Source organism: Harpegnathos saltator, unplaced genomic scaffold, assembly GCF_003227715.2.
Source record: "Harpegnathos saltator strain DR-91 unplaced genomic scaffold, Hsal_v8.6 scaffold851, whole genome shotgun sequence".
NCBI classification, from domain to species: domain Eukaryota; kingdom Metazoa; phylum Arthropoda; class Insecta; order Hymenoptera; family Formicidae; genus Harpegnathos; species Harpegnathos saltator.
In genome coordinates, this window is record NW_020230706.1 from 192650 (window position 1) to 217830 (window position 25181).

At 39.2% G+C, this 25181-nt stretch overlaps 1 protein-coding gene across 3 annotated transcripts in view; it reads right to left on the reverse strand.

Annotated features, from left to right (window-relative positions):
* The window catches only part of Dredd (Caspase-8 Dredd), a 213166-nt gene that overhangs the window by 84166 nt on the left and 103819 nt on the right, over nt 1-25181 (reverse strand). For all 3 annotated transcript variants that reach the window (XM_025307383.1, XM_025307385.1, XM_025307384.1), the window contains one exon: nt 6712-6837. In XM_025307383.1, the coding sequence (XP_025163168.1) occupies nt 6712-6837 (126 nt within the window). The remainder of the gene's footprint in view (nt 1-6711; nt 6838-25181) is intronic.

The window sequence follows — 25181 nt, forward strand, 5'->3', positions numbered from 1 at the left end:
CAATAGTACCTCATGGGTGATGTGGAAATCTATTGGCAAAACTTTAATAATTATGTTCTTAATTATTGTCACCACTATATTATTATTAAAGAGAATTTATTATATTAGAAATAAAAGCGTAATATTTCATCATTAATGAGAGTAAGAATTATTTTTTAAGGATAAATAAATATTTTAATTTTGGTTTGACGGAGGGTGCGATCTCATCTTATATCTTATATGAGACTGTTCCTGAGGCAAAGCGTCTCACGCGCGATCGGTGGCTCGGCCGCCGCGCTTCGAGAAGTAGTGGGGGAAGCGCGGGCGTTGCCTTTGAAATCGGCTCGTGCTGCTCACTTAATTCCCAGCACTGATCTAGAGGGCCATTCTATTTCTCCACGTCTTCCTATCCATCTGTTTGGGAAAATATCAGTTAAAAACTGATGCACTACTACTGTATAGTGTGGCGGTGCACCATCTTGTTGAAACCAAATATTTTATATATTTCCGTCAAACAAATTGTCAATAGCAGGAATTATTTGATTTCGTAATAAATCTAGATAAGTGTTCGCATTTAAATTTCCTTCGATAAAGAAAGGCCCGATAATATCACGTTCGCAAACACCCACCCACACGTTCAGTTTTTGGGGTTACAAGTATAGAGATCACGCATCCCGTGAGGGTTCTCCGTCACTCCAATAGCGGCAATTCTGACGATTTACCGTTCCATTTAATTCGAAAGAAGATTCATCGGAAAGAATGATATTATCAAGAAAAGTGTTATTATTATCGCATTGACGCATCATTTCATCGCAAAACTCATTTCTTCTATCGAAATCACATTCCGCTAGCTCCTGAGTAAATTTTATTTTGAAAGGATGCCATTTTCCTTTCATTACAATTTTATGAATGGAAAATGTACTAACTTCAGTCGCCTGTTCTACTTTCCTTATCGAAGAATTAGGATTTTCTACAAGTGATTGCATCACATCCAAACTTTTATCAAGATGTATCGCTGATTTTGGTTTACCACTCCGCGGGCGGCCCTTGACAGATCCCGTTTCTTCGAATCGTCTAACAGTTTTTTTAACTGTAGACTTTGGAATTGGTTCACGATCTGCATAAGTATCGTTAAACAAAGTCGCTACTTGTTCTGAAGACTTAACGCGGTCACCTCGCAACATCAATATTGTATTTCTTTCCCTTTCAATCAATACCATTTTGGCGACTACCGAAAGTAATTTCTTACTTTGCAAAAGAAATTACTTTGACTTGATATACGAATAAGTAATTTGTTACGTGTATGACGATTACGATCTGCATCTAGTATCTAGCACCTAATAAATTTTCTTCGATAAAGAAGAGTCCAATAACCAAAAACCCGTGGACATGTTTTTTTGGGGATACATGTGGAGATCACGTCTATACTATCTTCCTTATCAAAGAATAAGGATAAGCTCCCACAAATGATTTGTAAGTCTAATGACAATTTACAAATAATTTATTACAATGTGTACGCAACGAAACCTGGTAACTTGGCAGACCTTAGGGAACGCATACTACACCAAGTAAATCTTATCTCACCAGAAATGAGACGAAACGTTTTAAATGAATTTCATCTACAATTAGGTCATTGTCAAGCAGCAGATGGAAGACAATTTGAACACTTAATTCAGTAAAAACTCGTCTACATACACACACACGCGCGTGCGCGCGCACATATATATACACAGCAGAGAGGGTTTGGAGTCATTAATGGGACCTTCTACCCTGTTGGGTAAACAAAATCGATATTTTTTTACAACATTTTCTGAAAGTTTGAAGTATTAAAAATACGTTCGTAAAGTTGTAAGCCGGAATTCGAAGAATTGAGAATTATAGAGCTATTTAAAGAGAAGCGCCCAGATAGAAATCGGATCGTGCTGCGCGCCGCGGTACGCTGCGTCGCGGCGCCGATCAAATGTCTATCCAAGTTTTTGTTTGCGAAAAAATCGTTTCTTCTTTTCTGTCGCTTCGCTAACTAATTGTGAGATGTAGAATAAACAAAAGAGAACAGGCATGCGAACAAAGGAGAACGGGATTCGCAGCTAGAAACGTGTGTTTAGTCTCAGTACGTTCTTATACCTCGACGCATACCGATACTTTTATTTGTTTTCTTAATGTATAAAAGCAATAAGTTTAAAGCAATAATGTATAAAAGCAATAAAAAAGGCATTGCCCGCCCTGGACAGAGAAATAAGAAGAAGAAATTTGGCAACCGATTTTCAAAAAAGCACAATTCGGATCTTGCAAGTACTTCTGCAGAGAAATTAAGAAAGAACAATGGTACTGAAATCACAGTCGATCCAACTCAAGGCTACCATATAATTCACTTCGTTTCAATCTTTTCGACTTTCACTGCTATATTAAAATGTAAAGAATGTGAAAGTGATGTTACATTCAATGTGAAAGATGAAAAAGGCTTGGGATTCCAGCTCGCTGTAATGTGTTATTGTCGCGAAACGAAAATAAACTCTTGTCCGAAAATTAATAATAAGGTATTTGAAATTAATAGACGAATAGTATTCGTAATACACCTTTTAGAAGTCGGTTTGGAAGGACTCAATATATTTTGTGGCATGATGAATATTGATCAAGGAATGGCTATCAATACGTATTATATATGCATAAAAAATATATGAAATTCCGCAAATGCAGTTTTCAATATAATGACGAAAAAGGCGGTTCAAGGAGAAAAGACAAAAACTACCGAAGAAGGAAGTGAATTTATCAATGCTCCGGCGATGAAATATAGAGCAAAAGAGGGTTTACTTCGTTATTTAGAGCCGTTAGTCTGATTGGAAAAAATACTAACAAGGTACTGGATGTAATTGTTAAGTCAAGTTTTTGTTTATCGTGTAAGTATCGGGAACGTAAAGTTGGCAGACGAGTACGAAGAATGACTAGAAAAACACAAGGAAGAATGTGCGTGTACTCATTCGAGAAGCGCGGGAAAAATGGAAGTTGATGGCGTCATAGAAATCTTTAAAAGATCGGTCGAACGTCTCGGTGTATGCTATAAGAATTACATTGGCGACGGTGACACGAAGACATTCAAATCACTTATAACATAAAATCCATATGGAGGTGAATTTCCAGTAAAGAAAAAAAGAGTGCATAGGGCATATACAGAAGAGAATGGGCTCGAGATTGAGATCTGCGAACAAAAAACATGCGGGAATTGGAGGTAAAGGCGAAGGAAAACTAACCGATCAGCTGATTCGAGATTTGTTAACATATTATGGTTTGGCTATAAGAAGACATTCCGACTCAGTCACTGATATGCAGAACGCAATATGGGCCATGTCCAACCATAAATGTTCGACTGATGAAAATCCGATGCATCAAAACTGTCCGCCAGGAATGGATTCATGGTGCAAACGGAGACGCGTGAAAGTCGAACAAAAATTAGATGCTTACCATCATCCTCCTCCTCTTTCAAGTAAAGTCCAAGAAGTTTTACGCTCTATATATAAAGAACTTACATCTGATGACTTCATAGAGAGATGTTTAGGTGACCATACTCAAAATAATAACGAGAGCTACAATAGTGTTCTGTGGCATTTCGCTCCAAAGCATCGCTTTTCGTCTGTGAAGATAGTAGAAATTGCAGCTTTCCTGGATGCTTATTTATTTAATAAAGGCTATACTTCTTTTTTAATAGTGATGGGAGCCATGGGGATTAAATTTGGCCCACAGGCTAATATAATGGTTAACGGCAAGGACAACAATCGAATACAACATGCTAAACGATGTCACTTAAAATCCTCCAAGGAGCAAGAACGGTTCGCAGGAACGAAATAGCAGGCCAAAACGAGATTTTCCAGGAAGAAGAGGGCTTACTATATGCTCCTGGAATAGCTGATTAGCAGTGAGTACAAAAGTTTCCGTTTTATATACCTGGCAACCTAACTTGAAACTTTAAAGCTGTTTTTCTCAAAACAACATTTTGCGAAATGGCGTAACTTCTATCTCGGAAACTAATGAAGCAATCGGCTTCCAATTTTACATGCACACATAAAAAAGTGCTCCCCATAAGACTACGGAGAATAGAAAATATTCAATAGATTTTTTATAAACAAAAGAAGTTGTATTTCTTAGCAAAAAGACATTTGTTTTTCTTTTTAAGATCGCCATTTCGAAATAAATTGGAATTTTTTGATACCTATAATCTATCTTGTGCACATACTCATATATTTCAAGAATCTTTTTCGTTTTATTGTTTAGGAGCACTTGGAGAAAAGCTAGAATGTACGCCATCGAGATACATTTTTCTCAAACACTCCCCGTCCGCTCACTCTGGTTTTCACAGTTTTCAATACTTTTGGCTACAAATTTACAGAAAGTAGAAGGAAATATGAATAAATATATCTGTAGAATATGAGAATGATCTATTGAATAGTTTTTGTTAAAAAAAATACAAAAAATGTTTTCCTATTTTTTTGACCAACAAGGTAGAAGGTCCCTTTAAATACTGTGGGAGTGACGAACCGCGGGGTCCTTATTTCTGCTGACACACACACACACACACGCACACGAACACGCACACGCACACGCATACGCACACACGAACACACACGGGTGTAAAGTCCGACCATGCAACCTCCACGCGGTACATCCTGGATAATACCAATGCAGCACCGTAAATTCTAAAACTCATAATTCAGACAATTCTCAATAAAAATAGGTCATCAAGTAGTGTTTTTGAAACGTCTCGCTGTCATCTTTAACACTATGTGATAAAAAATGGAGTATTCCATTTTAAAAAATCATATTGGCTTTGACTTCGCGTTGACCCCTCCACTCAAGGTCAAACGGATATGATCATTCGATAGAACTTTTAAAACCCTATAACTTTGGTTGAAAACATTTTTCTCAGAAACGTTCCGTTTTCGTGATATTTAACCGTTTTCAGACTTTTCTAATACCCTTATACCTGCACGCATTCACACGAGATTTAAATCCGATCATCTACCACCACGTGAAGTATCTTGATCGAGTTACATGTTAATTTTCTTTTTGAAAAAATTTTCCACGATAATTTTTATCCCGAACTGAATATTTTACATGAAAAGGTTGTCCATTTTGTAACATTTTCTTCAAAACGACATAACTTTATCAAAAAAGATCGTAGAAAAATGATTAAAATATAGATTTGTTAGGTGTTTGGAAATGAGTGTGCCGCCAGAGAAGCGAGCGAAGCCCGCCTGTCCTGCATGGCGGGCGGCATGGATTCGCGGCGCTGGCTTACTCGAAGTCGGCACAGCGCTCCGGTCTCTCGCAGGCGAGCGCGCGGCCGTCCCGCCGGTCGCCTTCGCTCGGCGAGTAGCTCCAGCCGTGGCTGCTACGAGGCGCCACCTGACTCTGCAACCCGCGGGCAAGAATGCGCCGGCCGAGTATATACTCCGCTAAACGGCCGGCTCTTCGCCTTCGTATGGCCCAACGCCGATTGTAACAATCTCTGGTGTCTGGTCTGTGCGACTTTGTAGCGCCCATCCTTTACTAACCTGCTCTCTAGGCTTTTTCCTAGTGCAGGTTCCGCGTGTAGTAGAGATTCGAACCAATGCAATATAAAATCTGCTGAGCTGACGGCGGTACCAATACACCCTGCTGAGTTGAGGCTTTACGGTGAGAATCGACTTTAGCTTTGAGTTCACCGCGTTGCCACGATTCAGGAGCGAACTTAATCGCCTCCGTGTGGAACGAGTGAACTTTTGAGCGTCCATTGAGGACCTCGGCTGTTAGGCGTGGCCGTCTCCTTTGAAGTTTACGAACTCTCTCTCTTCCCAAGTATCCATCGAGGATCTTGGTAATTTCTAGAGCAACGTGATCGCTTCTTTGAGAAATCTGAGCTCTCGGTCCAAGCGTCCGCAAGACCTTGGCTAATCGCCCAGGAGCAACTCAGTCGCCTCCTGCATGACAAGAGCTCAAAGCTTTCGTGCGTCTCCACGGTTCTCAGGACCGAGGCAGATTGCAGGCCATTGAGTCCGGAAAGGCAAGCCGTCCGAAACGACGGAGGTCGTTTCACTTTCGCGCTCGTGAACGTCTTTGTCACGAGTGCTGCTCGGGTTTCTTGGTTCGGATTTACGACCCGAAGAGGCCGCACGAGACCTGAGTCTACTATCATCCTTGACTCCGATCCTTCTGATAAGGGTGTTCCGGCATCCGCGCAATTTCGCTCATTCTTGAGCAAAGTCGCAAACATTAGGAAATATATGAGCTTAAAATTTCATACATTTTTGTACCAGAGAACCAATTCCCCTAAGCAATGCAATAGTTAAAAAACAATTTTTTTCTAATTAATCGAAATCTATTTTCAATATTCACAATTTTGTAAAACATTTTTTATAATTCACTTGTAGGTTCTTAGTTATTACAAGAAATGTCCAAGTTTTAATTTGAATTTTGTTTTATTTCAATATGATAATTTTTGGCTGAGATATTTTGGTTGAGCTATTAAAAGATGTTACAAAATAGTGTTAAAATTTAGTGGCCCGTTTTCTTTTTGCGGGTGAGTGTATTTAAGATCAAATTGATAGAACTAGTAAATTCTATAAGTACTTTTTCCCGTTTCTATAACATGTTTTTTTCCGAAGTATCAAATCGTTTCGCGACTTTTCGAATATTCTGTATAATTTTTAATTTTTACGCATGTTTGACTTTTTTATAACAATTTTATTTTTAATTTCTTACCACATGTCTTTCCTTGGCAAGCTTGTATAATAACAATTTTTATAATATCTTTCAATTCCATGGAGCAAAGATTTCTTTCAATCATTTCTAGAGAAATTTCCTTCTCGTCTGATGTTATTACACCTCCTGTAACAAATATATCTTTTATTTGACTGAATAAAACAAATATTAACGGTATTAGAATAATAAAATAAAATATATTAATAGGATATTGTATGCGACATTGGGAAGTATCATGTTACTTCCTTATCAAGAGTCTGAATCTAAGGATGGCGTCTTACAAAACTGAGACAATATTTTTCTAATAGGAGAACTAAGGCACCGCCCAGGACTAAAATTATGATGAACAATATTGGCGTCCTTGTGGGGGCCCGGTTTAAATATCTGGGAAGGATGATAGGATTTCAGACGCCATTTTGAAAGGCTAGTTCCCAGTGCATGATCAGCGGCAACCTCATCGGCTTCATGCGCAACTTGGGTAACCCTAGTAAAAGAATTTGCCGTCTATATGTTACGAGGGTAGTCCCAGAAGTACCTGACCTAACAAAGAAAACAAAAAATTTGGGAAAAAATATCTTTATTTTTCTACATAGTCTCCTTTTAGCTCAATACACTTTTCCCAGCGATGTTCAATAGCTTCGATACCCTGTTTATAGTGGGAATCGTCGAGTTCCTCAAAATAGCTATCAAGCCACCTTAGTCCATTGTTTTGACTGTTCCTTCGTCTCAGGTATGAAGTGTTTCATCCATGGTTATGAATCGACACAAAAACTCGGCTTTATTGCTGCGAAACTTCGCCAAACACTCGATTGAAACATCCTCACGACGCTGTTTTTGTTCCAATCGCGGTACCCATCTTGCGCACAGCTTTCTCATGTCCAAATTTTCAGTCAATATGCGATGTACAGCACTTTTTGAAATGCCTATCATGTCTGCTAACTCGCGTACTTTAAGTCAACGGTCATCCAATACCATTTTGTGGATTTTCTTCACCATTTCTGGAGTGGTCACCTCATTTGGTCGACCACTGCGATGTTCATCTTGGCAGCTCGTATGGCCTCGTTTAAACTCTGCCACCCAATATTTTACTGTTGTAAACGAAGGAGCAGACTTCCCCAGAGTAGAATCTAGCTCCGCTTTGATATTGGTTGGACTGAGGATTTTCAAATGAAAGTATTGTATCACATAACGATGACCAATTTTTTCCATGTTTACAAATTCACTGAGAGCGTTCACTATTGATGGCTGCCAAACAAATACTAAACAACGTAGCGTCGTCAAACTTCAAACTTAAATCTTTATAAGGTTGGTACTTTCTACCATAGTTATTCTTTTCAAACAACAACCGCTATCTATATGTCAGGTCAGGTACTTCTGGGACTACCCTCGTAGCTTAGTGACATCGCTTATCTTTTATAAGGCGCTTATGTAAGTAATAAAATGATTCGATAAAACTGAAAACTTATTTATTTCTCTAGTTAATCTAATTCAGTTTTAAGAACCGCTATTGATTTTTCGATAGCACAGCTGATCAGATCGTCTCTGTTAACCAACAATCGAATGATGGGCGTCATTACATATACATGTACTCGTATACCAAATCCAAATTATTTTTTTTTATATATAGAGTGTGGCAAAAGTCTGGAAACACTCAAATATCTCTTAAAAAATGAATTTTAGAAAAAAACGTTTCAGACAAAAGTTGTAAGGTTTAAAAAGATGAATTCAACGGTAATATCCGCTTTATCTTGGGTAGCGTGCCAAAATCAAGTCAGGGTCAACCTGATATTTGGTCAAATAGAATCCCCCACTTTTTATTACATATTCTTATAGCTTACCTCGAGAGCTTTCCAAAACACTATAACAAAGTTTTTTTTCGTTAAATACTTTCCGAGTTATGAGGCACGAAGGTTGCAGTACCGCCGACATTAGTATTACCCAAGATGTACCGCGTAGAGGTTGCACGGTCGGATTTACATCTCGTGTGTGCGTGTGTGTGTGCGTGCGTGTGTGTGTGTGTAAAAAAGTGAGTGAGTGAGCGATTGAATGAGTATGCGTCTACAATATATAAATGTTCAAATTGTTGACCTTCTTCAATTTGACACTGAAGCAGTCGATCATGAAAGCTCCTACTAACGTTTTCCAATGTTTCGGAGCTAATTAATACCACTTCAGTGGTAATTCAGTGTCGCAAATCATCCAAATTTTGAGATTTTATTTTGTAAACGCGATCTTTTAAATAACTCCAAAAGAAAAAATCCAAGGGATTCATGTCAGGTGATCGGGGTGGCTACTCGATTGGTCCCCTCCTTCCTAATCATCTTTCAGGAGAAATATCGTTTAAAAACAGTCGTATCTGCAATCCAAAATGTGGAGGGGCACCATACTGCTGAAACCAAACTGTATCAAAATTTAAACTGAAAATATTACGAATAGCAGGAATAATATCGTCTTGATATTTAAAAGATCGCGTTTACAAAGCAAAACTTCAAAATTTGGATGATTTGCGACACTGAATTACCACTGAAGTGGCATTAATTACCTCCGAAACATTGGAAAATGTTAGTAGGAGCTTTGATGATCGACTGCTTCAGTGTCAAATTGAAGAAGGTCCACAATTCGAACATTTATATTTGTAGACGCATACTCATTCAATTACTCACTCACTCACTTTTTTACACACGCACGCACATATGCACGCACACGCGCACGCACACACACATGCACACACGCACGCACACACGAGATGTAAATCCGACTGTGCTACCTCCACGCGGTACATCTTGGGTAATATTAATGTCGGCGGTACTGCAACCTTCGTGCCTCATAACTCGGAAAGTACTTAACGAAATAAAACTTCGTTATGAAACTTCGTGTTTTGAAAAGCTCTCGAGGTAAGCTACAAAAATATGTAATAAAAAGTTGGATATTCTATTTATAAATATCAGGTTGTCCTTGACCTGACCTTGGCAACGTCATCCAAGGTCAAGCGGATATTACTGTTGAATGCATCTTTTTAAACTTTATAACTTTTGTTTGAAACGTTCTTTTCTAAAATTCATTTTTTAACACTTTGCCGGCCGCTTACTTCTCGCATCGCCTTTACGCTGTCGCCAGCGAATTTCGCGCGGGTTCTACTGCTCGCCGACGGTGATATTAAAGAATGTCAAGAAAAGACAATCGAGATAGTTAAAACAGAAGCATAGTGGAAACATTGTTGCCGCGCTGAACCGAAGTCACGCGTACACTCAGAGACAGGTATGGTGTCCCCCGGCGATGTCGTATACGCTTGTAAAACAATCGAAAGCGATGACAGGCATATACGCATACGCATATGGGCGTACTATACAGCGCGAGAGTAGCGACGAAGGAGAAGTGGTGGGAGACGTTCCGATGTTGCATCCTTATCGCACGTCGCACGATCGAGAGAGAAAGCATTACCAGACGTGGTACGGTTAATTGTGTCCCCAATAGCTGTCTCACTCACTCTACGCTTGAATGCAGGGAATATGAGTGAGACAGCTATAGAGACGCCACACTGTCTCTATAGGTGTCTCGCTCGCTCTAATAGCGATGTATCGCGCTTTCCTCTATTCTCATTAGCAGAAATGCCGATTAAGGAGGGAATCCTGCCTGTAGGTCAGAAAAATAAGCTACTTTCACGAATTTTTTTTCGGCAACTAAGCAGACGACTGATTTCAAACTTGATAGAAATAATAATATATGTTTTATTGATAAGAATAAATTTTTATAGCGTTATATGAATAATAATGTAGCAAATATACAAAAAATAACGTGACGTGTTTAGGCGCGCGCCGTTTCACGGTTCCTATAAAATCTCAAAATATGGTGGACTGAGACAAAAACGCAAGTAAGATAAAAATGCTACTTAAAATGTAGGCTCCGCTCTTGAAAACATAAAAAAAAATTAGGGAACTCTTAATAATAAAAATTACAATTATAATAACGAAACGCTATATAGCATTTCCTGAAGCCTCTTTTTATATAAAAAAAGTCGATCGATCGACTTCAGCATGTAGTTATATATTCGAAACATGTCTATCGTGTGAACTAACGAAATTAAAAAATATTAATTTTTTATATGCACCGCGCTGTCTCTATAGGTGTCTCGCTCGCTGTAATAGCCATGTATCGCGCTTTTCTCTTTTATAACACTATAAAAATTTTTTTATTATCAATAAAACATATATTATTATATCTATCAAGTTTGAAATCAATCGTCGACGAATAATTAGCAAGATATCGTAAGTTAAATGTTGAAAAAGTTACCAAGTTTTCCTTAAATATTTCAAAAAATATTAGGCAAATAAAAAATGTTGCAGACAAAAGTTATTAAAATTAATTGGTAGAAAAAGAAGATATAATAAAAAATTGGGCTTTCTATTTAAAAAATTAAGTTGACCTTCAACTGACCTTGAAAATGCCCTCCAAATAAAAAACTGATCATGCTACTCTCTTTCCCCTTCGAAATCATGGAACACGTGTTTTAGCTGTTTTTAATATCTTTCATGGTTTTGAGATTTTTTACCTGTTACGTTCGAATTTTAGCACCCTGTATATATGTTAGGTATCTCAGTTGGCGTTACTTTTTTAATATATCACTTCTGTTGTAAAGTAGAATAGTATTGTAGAGTTTTATTATAGTTATAAATTTTATTTATAAAAATTTATATTACGTATATATATCAGATTGTCTAAAAAGTATTGAGCTTTTTGCGCACGAGATAACGTTAGTGTCCCAAATTTCAGAATATATGAGTCGCAGCAGGTCAAGACTAACGTCATTTGATAGCTGACGGTTAAAAGTAGTAGACTTACAAAAAGTGTTGGAATTCTTATTGTTCCGAATTGGAAAATCATATCGGCGGTTCTGCGTGCTCATTAAAATCGTCCAGCGGATTCTCGCGGAGCGTGTGCTGGACGCCGGTAACAGCGAGTCACCGCTCGGGCAAATCACCCATGTTTACAAACGAATTATTTGCTCGATCTTTGTCTTGCCGCCTGGTATTGTCTCGGCGCGTTACACTGTCTCATTGTGTCGGTGACAATAACGCTCTTTCCATCAGAAAAAACGTGCGGCAGTCTAATGTCTCGTGACTAACGGCAAAACAATGTATTTACCGTCTAGATCTTTGTGTCAGTCAACCAACGATGTGTACAAATCTGCCAATCGGCTTGAGCCGCATCAGCGATATAAAATTATAAATATCACGATCAATATCATGACGATAGATTTTCGGCAGAATCCGGCTGTCGAACTCAATTCTCAAGTTCCGTTCGGCTACCGTCGAATCTTAACAACGCGTCGCTCCGGCGCGTGATTATTTTCTCCGTCTCGTTATTGAGACACAACGTCATTGTTCGCGATCTACAAGCCGCTGTACTGGGTCAACGCTAATAAACGCTTCGGAATCGGAGACTCGAACACATTATTGTCCAGAGAACCGACCGGTCCTCTCCTTTTGGCTGATTTCCGTCGGCTCCAGTCGTACTCGCTCTAGCGCCCAAGATCTGGGCGATCCCGGCGTTCAACGGGTTAACTCTAAGATTCAACCCGCAACACTTATAATCAGACGTAAGATATTGCGCCGTGAAGATGAGTGAACTTTCCGCAAAACTGCGCTATATTTTTTAATTTTATTTCGATAAAGATGCAAATGCTGCGCAAGCCCGTGAAGAATATGTGCTGTTTATGGGCAAGATACGTTATCAAAATCAACAGCCAAAAGATGGTTCAGTCGCTTTCGTTCTGGAAATTTCGATGTCTAAGATGCCCCTCGCAGTGAGCGACCAATTACAGAAAAAGTGGGTGATATTCTAGCAGAAGCCGAGCAAGACTGGCATGTAAGCAGTCATGATATCGCTAATGACCTAAACATCCATCACCAAACAGTGTTAAACCATTTGGAGAAAGCTGGCTACAAAGAGAAGCTCGATGTTTGGGTGCCACATGATCTAACTAAAAAAAATTTACTCGCTCGAATTTCTATCTGCTAATCTCTACTGAAATGTAACGAAATCGAGCCATTTCCGAAGCGATTAATCACGAGTGATGAAAAGTGGATAACCTACGACAATAATGTGCGAAAAAAATCGTGGTCGAAGCGAGGAAAAGCTCCACAGTCTGTGGCAAAGCCCACACTGACGCCCAGGAAGATTATGCTATGTGTTTGGTGGGATTGGAAGGGCATCGTGCATCATGAGCTGCTGCTGCCAGGCAGAACGATAGACTCGAACCTGTACTGTCGACAATTAACGCGATTGCACCTGGCAATTCAAAAGAAACGGCCGGAACTGGTCAACAGAAAGGTCGTATACCACGCTAACAACGCCAAACGGCATACATTTTTAACGACCCGTCAGAAATTGAGAGAACTTGGCAGGGAGGTTTTAATGCATCGTACAGCCCGGACCTGGCACCATCAGACTATCATTTGTTTCGGTCTCTGCACAACTCCTTGAATGGTGTTAAGTTAGTTTCAAAAGAGGCTTGTGAAAACCACGTGTCACAATTTTTTCATCAGAAATCACAGAAGTTCTATAGCAACGGGATTATGGTGTTGTCGGAAAAATGGCAGAAGGTCATCGAATAAAATGGTGCATATGTGGTTTCATAATGTTATTTTCAAATAACAATAAATGTATTCTCAATTTTGACCTCTAAAGGATCAATACTTTTTAGACAACCAAATAACTTGATAATTTGAGATTTCTAAAAATAACAATACGTGTTGCACGTGTACTTGGCGCCTCTTTTTACCTTTTCGTTTAAAAAGGTATGTTTTATATTTTTTATATCATATCTTTTTTGTAGTTAGATAAGTTTTATTTGTAAAATCTTATATATTTCACACATATATAAGGTGTTTCATTTTAAGTGATATAGTTGATTATCTCGTAAATCGATGATTTTATTGAAAAATTTTTTGAACGAAAGTTGTATGGCTTGAAAGGGTACACATGATGGAGATGTGGACTTGACCTTGAGTGACTTTGTCAAAATCAGGTCGAGGTCATTAATGTTTTTTTAAATAGAAATCTCTATTTTTTATTACATATTTTTGTAGCTTATCTCAAGAGCTTTCCAAAACACTATAATGAAGTTACATTTTATTGCATACTTTCCGAGTTATGAGGCTTGAAATTTGAAGCAAGATCAATTACTGATCCGGCTACCTAAGGCAAGACCGATCACTGATCCAGCCAACTAAGGCAAGACCGATCACTAATCCGGCCAACTAAGGCAAGATCAATTCGAATATGTATTTAGCCGTTGATAAGTCTTGCCTTAGTTGGCCGGATCAGTGATCGGTTGTTATATCCTGCGGACTCCGCGTATTCTAAATTCTTTTTATAAATAAAGCGAATTTATTTTATATTACTCACTATACGTTCAAATTTTCATACTTAACTAACATGTTTCCGCGACCCTTCGAATATGGTCACGTCATGTACCGATTTCTCTTCTTTTTTGTTTTTCCTCCTAGAAGGGTAATTACCAAAGTTTCTCTATTTTTGTCAGGAAGATCCGCTGAATTCCTTTAGCCAGGCATTTTCCTTTACAAATATCTTTTAATAACTTCCTCCTTCAGAGCAATAATTTCCTTTGAAGACGAATCGACCGGTCAATCTCTCATACTGTTACATGACGCGAGTAGCGTTTGATCCTCAAGAACTCATGCCTTTTCCACGTCCTTTCATACATTTTATTGCACACCAACTCTAATTAAACCTAACGAAATTTTGAAATCTTTTACTGTCATATGTACCCCATCTCTTACAATATTTATCCTTGAGATACTGTAACGCACTCTTAAAATCTCACTCCTAAATCTTTGCAACAAAGTCCTATGACCATATTTGGATAAACCTTAGATCCCTGACACAACTTCCAAAACCCCCTCTCGACCGTGGTGACGATTTGAGTAAAACGAAAAGGCAATGTCATTTTCCGTCAGACCAGCAACCAAGACAAATCAGAAACTCCTCTTCAGCATTCCTTCAGGGTCTCTCTAACAATTTAGCCTACTAATGGCTTGGACAGATTAGTGTTCCCCCAGTCTTTGATTATTCTGTGCAATGCTCTCGCGTACTATTGGACCATTGTGAGCAATCCTGAGCAGCTGAAACTAGCTCCCGATTCGTGGCGCAGAACTTGGGTCATCCAACTCCATAAACCCGCAACAATTACTCTCTTCATCTTCAATAAATACTATAGAAGCAGCAGTAAGTTATTTATATTCTCTTTTGTCTGAGTGACCCTTTTCCTTTTTTTCCTCTTTTCTTTTCTTTTTCTTTCCCTTTTTTATCTCCCTTACATTTTTTACCCCTTACATTATTTTATCCCTCCTTAATCGTAAAATCCAGTTTCAGTGACCCAATGTTATAAATCTCAGTCAGACATAACGACCATGGAATTTTGCTCGGACCGCGAGGATTCTGAGGTCACGTCTATAGTATTGATAACCCAAGACCGTCCGGATTATGTTCTTCGTCACGAGTTAGACGCTACAAGACTCTCCAGTCCTCTTCCCTTGTTCCTTCCTAAATCTCCCCCTGGAACCCCACCTCCTATTTCTTACTCACCGACTTCTTTGAGTCCCATAGACGACCGATCTCCTATAAGCTCTCCTCTACCTTGGAACCCTTCTCCGATAGCTTCTCCTCTGACCTCACTTCTACGAGGAGGTACATATAGTTTTTACGCAGCCTTATTCCGCGGCCTCATACCAATTTACTCTTCCTCTTCGGAAGCATCGTCACCGCGATCTTCCCCTTTATCTCGTACTTCCCCGTCACCGGATGTTCCCCGTATCAGAATACCCAAGCGACTTTTCAGGATAACCGAGAACCGCCGTTCAAAGTGCGATTGTTTATATATACAGGATGTCTTATAACTAATCTGGCAGAGCTCGTGGAGACATAGAGCGGGTTAAGACAAATATAAAAGTTCCATATCGTTTTGTGAGATTCGCAATAATTATCGAGTTATTAATGACAGAAATCTGAGGAATGAGTGCACGTCGAGACGTTATGGGAGGAGCATCTAGCCGCTCAGGCTAAAGAGCACTGCCCAGTCGACAAAGGAACTGTTGCCGGCGCGCGGCGAGAGGAAGGACGACGCGCCAATGTTTGTCCTTACCTCGCCGCTCCTACATCCCGCCGCACCGCGTCTAAGCTCGCGCCGATATGGCCGCTGAATATTCGCGATTACAATTATGAGATTATTTTATGAGGTACCACAGATAGCTCATATTGAATTGTAAAGTTCAAGATTCAAAAGTTCTTTGATCAAGGAAAACATCGAAAAGGAGAAAGCGATAGAGAGCGATGAGATCTACAGAGATTCTCATCGTTTTCTATCGCAATCTATCGTTTTGCTGCATCGGATCCGAAAGAAATGATATCGCGTAAAGATAGAGTACGATGAACACTTTTCATCGTACTCTATTGTACTCTATCGTTAGGAGAATATTTAATTGTTAGAGTATGATAGAATTCGCGTAGAGACTCATCGTGTCCTATCGTTTTATTCAAGTCTACACGGAAAATATGTTTGGTTGAATGAACCCATTTTCTGACGAAATGAGAGAGAGAGAGAGAGAGAGAACGATTAAAAAATTTTGATTGAAAAAAGCACAATTTTGTTTAAGTTAACCATAAACCTTGATGAATTAGATTCAGTGTTAATATTTTCAGTTAATATTTCTCTGTATCGTTCATATTTCATTTGCAAGCTGTATCATGGACCAAACATTTTTACCATATATCATACATAAATTGTTGTCTTATATCGTAATTCTTGTCAGTGGTATATTAACCGCGAGGATTCTGAGGTCACGTCTATAGTATTGATAACCCAAGACCGTCCGGATTATGTTCTTCGTCACGAGTTAGACGCTAGAAGGAACTGAAAGTTCTGTATCGTACAATTGCGAAAAGAGGACCATCGTTGTCAATGGTGCACCAACGATATTCGGCATAAAATTGATTCCTAGATATAATCGCGATATAACGCAAATCCGAGTGTGTTATTTTGACACGTTATTTTTATGCGTGTCAAAATAACACTCGGATTTGCGTTGTATTGCGATTATACCTAGGAATCAATTTTATGCCGAATATCGTTGGTGCACCATTGACAACGATGGTCCTCTTTTCTCAATTGTACGATACAGAACTTTCAGTTCCTTCTGTCGTTAATATACCACTGACAAGAATTACGATATAAGACAACAATTTATGTATGATATATGGTAAAAATGTTTGGTCCATGATACAGCTTGCAAATGAAATATGAACGATACAGAGAAATATTAACTGAAAATATTACCACTGAATCTAATTCATCAAGGTTTATGGTTAACTTAAACAAAATTATGCTTTTTTCAATCAAAATTTCTTAATCGTTCTCTCTCTCTCTCTCTCTCATTTCGTCAGAAAATGGGTTCATTCAACTAAACATATTTTCCGTGTAGACTTGAATAAAACGATAGGACACGATGAGTCTCTACGCGAATTCTATCATACTCTAACAATTAAATATTCTCCTAACGATAGAGTACAATAGAGTACGATGAAAAGTGTTCATCGTACTCTATCTTTACGCGATATCATTTCTTTCGGATCCGATGCAGCAAAACGATAGATTGCGATAGAAAACGATGAGAATCTCTGTAGATCTCATCGCTCTCTATCGCTTTCTCCTTTTCGATGTTTTCCTTGATCAAAGAACTTTTGAATCTTGAACTTTACAATTCAATATGAGCTATCTGTGGTACCTCATAAAATAATCTCATAATTGTAATCGCGAATATTCAGCGGCCATATCGGCGCGAGCTTAGACGCGGTGCGGCGGGATGTAGGAGCGGCGAGGTAAGGACATAAACATTGGCGCGTCGTCCTTCCTCTCGCCGCGCGCCGGCAACAGTTCCTTTGTCGACTGGGCAGTGCTCTTTAGCCTGAGCGGCTAGATGCTCCTCCCATAACGTCTCGACGTGCACTCATTCCTCAGATTTCTGTCATTAATAACTCGATAATTATTGCGAATCTCACAAAACGATATGGAACTTTTATATTTGTCTTAACCCGCTCTATATCTCCACGAGCTCTGCCAGATTAGTTATAAGTCACCCTGTATACAGGGTGTTTGATAGCTGATCATGCGGACGAAAGTTGGAGACAGATTGGGTGTAGCCGAGAAGAAAAGTCATGTACCATAATATCAAATTGGCAATAGTTATCGAGTTATTAATTAAAACATGTGAGCCAACGAGCGCGTAGAGAGCGGAGGGCGGCTGCAGTAAGCACGTAGACATTTGAACGCTCGTTGGCTCACATGTTTTAATTAATAACTCGATAACTATTGCCAATTTGACATTATGGTACATGACTTTTCTTCTCGGCTACACCCAATCTATCTCCAACTTTCGTCTGCATGATCAGCTATCAAACACCCTGTATATATATATATCTACATATTATAAATCTTCACGAATTTCAACGGACTTTATTTCATTGTGAATTTTCGCTTAGTTACCAATAAAATGAGCAATTCGTAATTCTAACGTAGTCACATTTTCCTATTAATTATTCTCAAGAAAAATTCTCTCTTCCCTTAACTGTCGTTCACGGTCCTATCCCAGGTAAAGGGATTTAGTTTCCTGACCTAAATAAAGGACCACCGACGTATGTCCACGCCAAATAAAGAGGTCATCCTTGATCTGCACCGCAAACTTGCGAGTACGTCGGAGCTTGTGAAAACAAGCATCCAGTTACGTTCCTCCTCCAGGACGTAACATACAAAAATTGGGGACTCGCCCGGGATGATATGAGCGATAGTTGAAAAAGGGGCATGAATACGCTGTTACGTCCTGGAGGAGCGCAACTTTTTCGTTCGCAGGAAAGGCGAATCTCGTTCGTACACGCGTGCCAGTGAACGGGTCAGGAACCCGACGGGTCCCTTTACTCGGTCACTGACGTACGACGAGCGGTCCGTTTTTCGGTCAAGGACGCGAATCCCTTTACCAGGGATAGGACCATGAGTCAACTATTGGAAGGTGGGGAGATTTTGAAATTGATTGAATGAAAATAGACTATTAACAGATTTATTAAAATAAAGATAATAACAAAATGATGTAACGGCGCGGTTTAAAATATGACAATTTGCGCGAATGATTGTATGTGTATGTGTGTGTATGAGAAGTAAAAGAAGAAGGAATGGAAAAGGGAAGGAATATGAATAGAGAGTTAGTCGGGTGAGGGGGAACGTGAGTGGTCAGGTGAATTTAAGGGAGTGGATAGTTCAGAGAAAGAAACAGGAGAATAAGATATTGAAGGGGTAGAAGGAGTGGACGCGCGTGTAGGAGAAGAAGAAGGAACAAGGGGTAAACGTTGAGGGAGTAGGAAAAAGGGGGTAGGAGTGTCGGGTCTGGGTGATAATCGATTTCTACGGAAATATTAATAATGGATCGGAGATATTGCAGTTGATTTTCGAATTCGTAGGGGTCTCTTATCCCGTATATCGTCTCGAAAAGGTGGAGGACTCTATGGATGGACCCCACAGAATAATAGTAATGACCCACTAAAAATGGATTTCAATAAACGGATGGAACCAATAAATAAGGGCATAGAAGAAAATAAAACTTACTGCTGATTCGAGATGAGTTGACACATGAAAAAGGGAGAATGGCGCAGATCTGCGTAGGTGTTCTGGTTTCCAATATTTGGAAATTTGCACCAGCCGAGTATTCCAATTGAAGTACCAAATAATTGTTCACTTATTGGAACCAGGAAGCCCGCATTTTTCTCAAAATCTGAGTGCTAGAATGCTTGAATGTTCGAATGCTTGAATACTGAATATTTGAATGAATATTTAAATTTCTCAAAATCTGAATCTGAATGAATCTAGAATCTGAATTCTGGAAATCTGAAATCTGAATGCCTGCGGAGGCATATGTCGCGGTTTTTATACTGATGATCGGGGGCAGGACCCACCAGAGTGGATAGAGAGATGGCCCTTGGAGAAGGGATGAAGCCTGAAGGAGAGTCCAATGATGTCAAAGATTTAATTAGTAAATTTTTAGTATTGGTCCTGGTTGACTTTAGTAAGAAAAAGTCTTAGCCATTAGAAATTAAGAGTGAAGCTAAAAGACGTCGTGGGAGGAAACAGTTAGTTCTAGAAGACATGAATATAGATGGGATAAGGGGTGGAGCGTGGATGTTTCATAGTTTTGGATGTATAGGTTATGATTGGCCGAATGGATTAGACACGACAAGTGTGATGGTGGTGGATTCTTGTGGGGTAGAGAGATGTATACAAGTGGCCAGCTGGAAAAGTCAAGATGCCGAAAATCAAAGGCTGAGATCAGATTTTACGACTAAGCTTTGTTGTTAGACTGCATATGGTTCTAGATTAGGAAGATGTAGGTTTCAAAGTTTTAGAGCAGGAGTGTTTCGAGTTGCTTTGTTCTACTGGAGATCTGTTAGCGCAGAGTTTCAAATTTTATAGCTAGGCCGACGGACACACTTGGCGAACACTACCCAGATATAAACTCTAGATTTTTACAACAGGGCACTGTTTCTTGTTATGAAATTTTCCTGAATCGTCTTTCATTTGGCGCGACGGCTGTTCGCCAGATGGGTCTGTTTCCTATGTCCATTGTTATATTAGGAGAATAGAAGTTCGAACAGAGAGAGAAAAAAGAAAAAAAATTTTTAATTAATTGTCCCGAGTTCGCAGGACGTAACAACGCGATCGAATTCAAATAAATCCGAGGTTGAAAAGGTATACCAGCTGGCCATACGGGCAACGCCTAAATCTTCTAAAACGATTGAGCCGCAATACGCATCGACATCTTACGTACCTTCTGTATCTTCTGAGTCTTCAAATGCTCCCCCCGTATCTATTCTCTTACCGATAAATGAGTCCACAACTCCTGAAATTCGGAGAATTTTGAGATAGTCCGCTTTCGGAGACTGCATTTGGATTAAAATCGCGAGCTTTTGACAACCTTCTCAGTCCTATTATAGATAAAAGTTTAGAACAAACTACATCACTGATAGGGCACCGTAGCGAAGTACAACCTACTTTATATCGCTCTCTTGGCGAATCTCTATATTCTTTTCACTTAGCTGTTACCGAATCCGCAGTAGAGTCGAGCGATAAACCACCGACAGAAAGATTAGAAATTTCAAGTAGCAAAGAAGTAGAATCGATAACCGAAACAGAGACGTTAAACAATAAAGAACCGGCGGTGGGAAATGAGATTCCTCCTACAAAAAACTTTGAAGATCCAGTAAAAAATAAACCGAGAGTAATTAAAATGAGTAATACTTTGCATTACGTCGTTGGTGCCGTTCTTTTCTTTGACGGACAAAATATTCCAATAGAACATTTTATAGAAGGATGTAATTTAGCAAAGGCTATGACACCGATCAAGAAAGAAAGATATTTAACAAAAGTGCTTTATACGTGTTTAACGGGAGAAGCTCGCCATGCAGTGCAAGATCAAGTTTTTTCGTTCGTCAGCCAATTAACGAAATTTTTAAAGAACATTTTCGGATCATTTAAAAGTTATCCCGAATTACAAGATGAAATAAGACATATACATCAAAGAACCGGTGAATCAGTTATCGAGTACGCAAACCGAGTAAAATCCACGAATTGTAGAGTCTTATCACACTAACATCAGACCCGCCGCTGCGGCGTATACAACTTCACTAGAAAAACAATTGTCATAGTCATCATTAGAGGGTTAATACCTGAAATTGAGCAGCGTGTTTCTAGAAATTTAGATGTTGAACATATTATACAAGATGCGTTAGAAATAGAAAAAGAACTACAAGCAAATAAAAATATTCGTAACACATCAGTTTTTCCATTTGCTACGAGTTTTTGCTCAACGTGTCAAAAGACTGGACATACAGAGGACAAATGTTGATTATCCCAGTACAACATAACGACACCGTATTCAAGCAACGAAATTCTAATTTGCCAAATTTGTAAAAAACGCGGATAAAGTGCTGATAAATGTCGATTTAGAGACCCAAATATTCGTAACCGTGTAAAAATAGTTGAAAGTAATATTATTTCGTGTCAAATCTGTTTCAAAACCTGTCATACCGCACAAAATTGTCTATTATATCGTAATCAATCGAATATTATTTGTCAAAATTGACAACATCCTGGTCATAGCTCTAGAGAATACAGAAGTAATCCGTCAAATTTAAACGCTTTGATTTGTCGAAATTGTAACAAAATGGAACACATCGCTCGAAACTGCTATGCTAATTTCAACTATTGGGTCTGGGAAAATGTACGTGGCGCTTTTTTAGTAAAATTCAACTGGTTTTCTTATAGTGTGAAAATGAATTTATTTAAACCAAATATGCTCCATTATCGACAACGTTTCGCCATTTTTCGGATAGAGCCAACATGCCATCGGTGAAGAACTTGAAAAACTGAATCAAGTGGTTTTCACAGGCTTCTTTTGAAACCAGCTTAATTCCATTGAGAGAGTTCTGCAGAGATCGGAACAAGTGATAGTCAGAGGGTGCTATGGCTGGACTATACGGTGGATGCATCAAAACTTCCCAACCAAGCTCTCGCAATTTTTGACGGATCATAAAAGAAATGTATGGTGTGTATGGTGTAAAAGAAATGTCGGGCGTTGTCATGATGGAAGACAACACCTTTCCTATTATTCAATTTGGGCCGTTTTCTTTCAATTGCCTGGCGTAATCTCTCTAGTTGTCCACAATAGAGTTGAGAATCAATCGTCTGACCAACTGGAAGTAGCTCATGGTGGACGATTCCTTTCCAGTCCCATCACACACACAGCATCACCTTTTTCGGCGTCAATCTGGCTTCGCGAACGCTTATGATGGCTCACCATCCCTTGTCCACGATCTTTTACGCTTCCGATTGTCGTACGTGATCCATTTTTCATCAGCGGTTATAATACGTTTCAGAAATGGCTCGATTTCATTGCGTTTCAGCAGCGCATCGCAGATGTTAATTCGGTCTATCATGTTTTTCGCGCTCAACTTATGAGGAACCCATACATCGAGCTTCTTTTTGTAGCCAGCTTTGTGTAAATGGTTCAAAACAGTTTTGTGGTCAATGCCTAGCTCCATACCAATATCGACACTGCTGATATGCTTATCTTGCTGGACTTTTTCAAGAATTTCATCAGCTTTTTCAGTGATTGAACGACCAGAGCGTGACTCATCTTTCACATCAAAATTACCAGAACGAAAGCGAGCGAACCATTTCCGCGCAGCAGATTTTGATAAAGTACCTTCACCGTACACAGCACAAATTTTTTCATAAGCCTGCGCAGCGTTCTTCCCTTTGTCGTAATAATATTGCAAAATATAGCGCAATTTTTCATTACTTTTCTCTATTTTCAAACGTAAACAACTTTCCAACTACTGCACCAATTTCGATGTTTATACACTCAAAGTAACGCTCGAACCTTTCCAACGAGCGTTTAGTGGTGTCGCTGCGAACTGTGTTTCCTGAGTTATTTGCAAATTGACGCCATCTGTTGGGAAAAACGCCACGAACTTTTTCCCAGACCCAATATAATACTACGTGCAGTGAAGAAGTATGTCAATGGTGCAATAGACGCGGACACTCAGAATCTCAATGTCGCGAAAGACGAATTGCTAAGAACTAAACGCGACCAGTACGATATCAAGTATGTGGGAAGTCCGGCCACAATGCCCGTGATCGCCGTGAAGATCAACCATCGAGTAATAATCAGAATCGGGCTGCACAGAATATACCGGATCATTGTACGATAAGAAACATCGAGATAAGTACAACGGACGGGAAAAAATTGGAATCGACTACGTAAAGTTTTGAGAAAAATTATTAAATAAATGAGGGAATAAATGCGCAGTGGTCGGACATCGCGGGTCTGCTATTCCACACAGCTTGGACCGGATTGACAGGCAACAACGGGCCGCGCCGCACAGTGGGACAAATGGGTCTTTTTGTGGACAAAAATCGCTAGACGGCGTAATTTTTAACCGATTTCCATGCTTTTTTTTTAATTTACTCGCGATGAATTGCTCTACAATTATATCGAGCTCGTTTTTTAAAATTAGGTCCTCAATTCAAAATGGCGGACGCGCAAATTTGTCAAATGTATAACACATCACTCAATAAGTTCGTAGGATGACATATAAATGGCGCTACTATTGACAAATCCATATGATTTTTAGAAAGTACTAACCTTCAAATGATAGGTGTCAAAATTTCATGACAATCGGACGTTTAGTTCAAAAGTTACAGTGGTTTTAGTGACGCACGACGTCGACGCGTTTTAGCAATGCATCGATGATTCAGCGGGCTGTATGGAGCTGTTTCAGCGCAATAAAAAAGATTTTTTGATGCAGTATGTGACAATGGATGAAACATGGATCCATCATTACACTCCAGTGTCAAATCGGCAGGAAAAGCTCCAAGGAAAGAGATTTGGCTTCAATGAAGAAGTGATTGCCAAAACTGAAGCCTTGCTAAAACGAGTCGACATCGTGCATCACTAAAACCACTGTAACTTGTGAACTAACGTCTGATTGTCGTGAAATTTTGATACGTATCATTTGAAGGTTAGTACTTCCTAAAAATCATATGGATTTGTCAATAGTAGCGCCATTTATATGTCATCCTACGAACTTATTGAGTAATGTGTTAGAACCTGTAAAATATCGAATATTTTTGGATCGGACAAAGTTTATACGGACTTTTAAGGCCTGCGAGATATACAGGGTTTGTCAAAAGTGTGGAAACTCTTAAATAATTTTTGTGAAAATGAAAATATCAAAAAACGGTAAAACACGTATTTTGATTTTTCAAAAAAGCTACCCTATGACATGGATACCGATCATTCCCCACCCCCTGGTACGCAGGAGTAAAAGGGGGATTGAAAATTTTTTATTGGACTAAGGGTCGAGTGGGGGCTCATTTGAAAGGTCTTTTCATAACAAACACACCCTTAAAATTTTAAGTCACTACGACCCCCCTATTAAAAATGGCGGCCGTTCAAATTTCGAAATTTCATGCACTTAGTGTTATCCAGGATCAACTGCGTGAAAGTAGCATGAATCTGATACCTTGTGTGTGTGTGTGTGCGTTCGCGTGTGTGTGTGCGTGTGTGCGTGCGTATGTGTGTGCGTGCGTGTGGCTAAACAAGTGTGAATGTGTTGTATGTATAGTCGTGATAGGTTGCAAAACAGACGATTGAAAACTGTCATCTCTCTTTAATGATTCGAAACCTTTTATTTCGTGTTTTAAAATAAATTTTACTCAGTGTGTTAAAGTAAATGCTGAAAGTGGCTGCCATTTACTTCCTGACAATATGCCAATCTTTGATAGAATGCAGAAATGGCTCTACGATTCGTCTCAAAAGGTATCAAATCTATTTCATCCCTTATTCGCT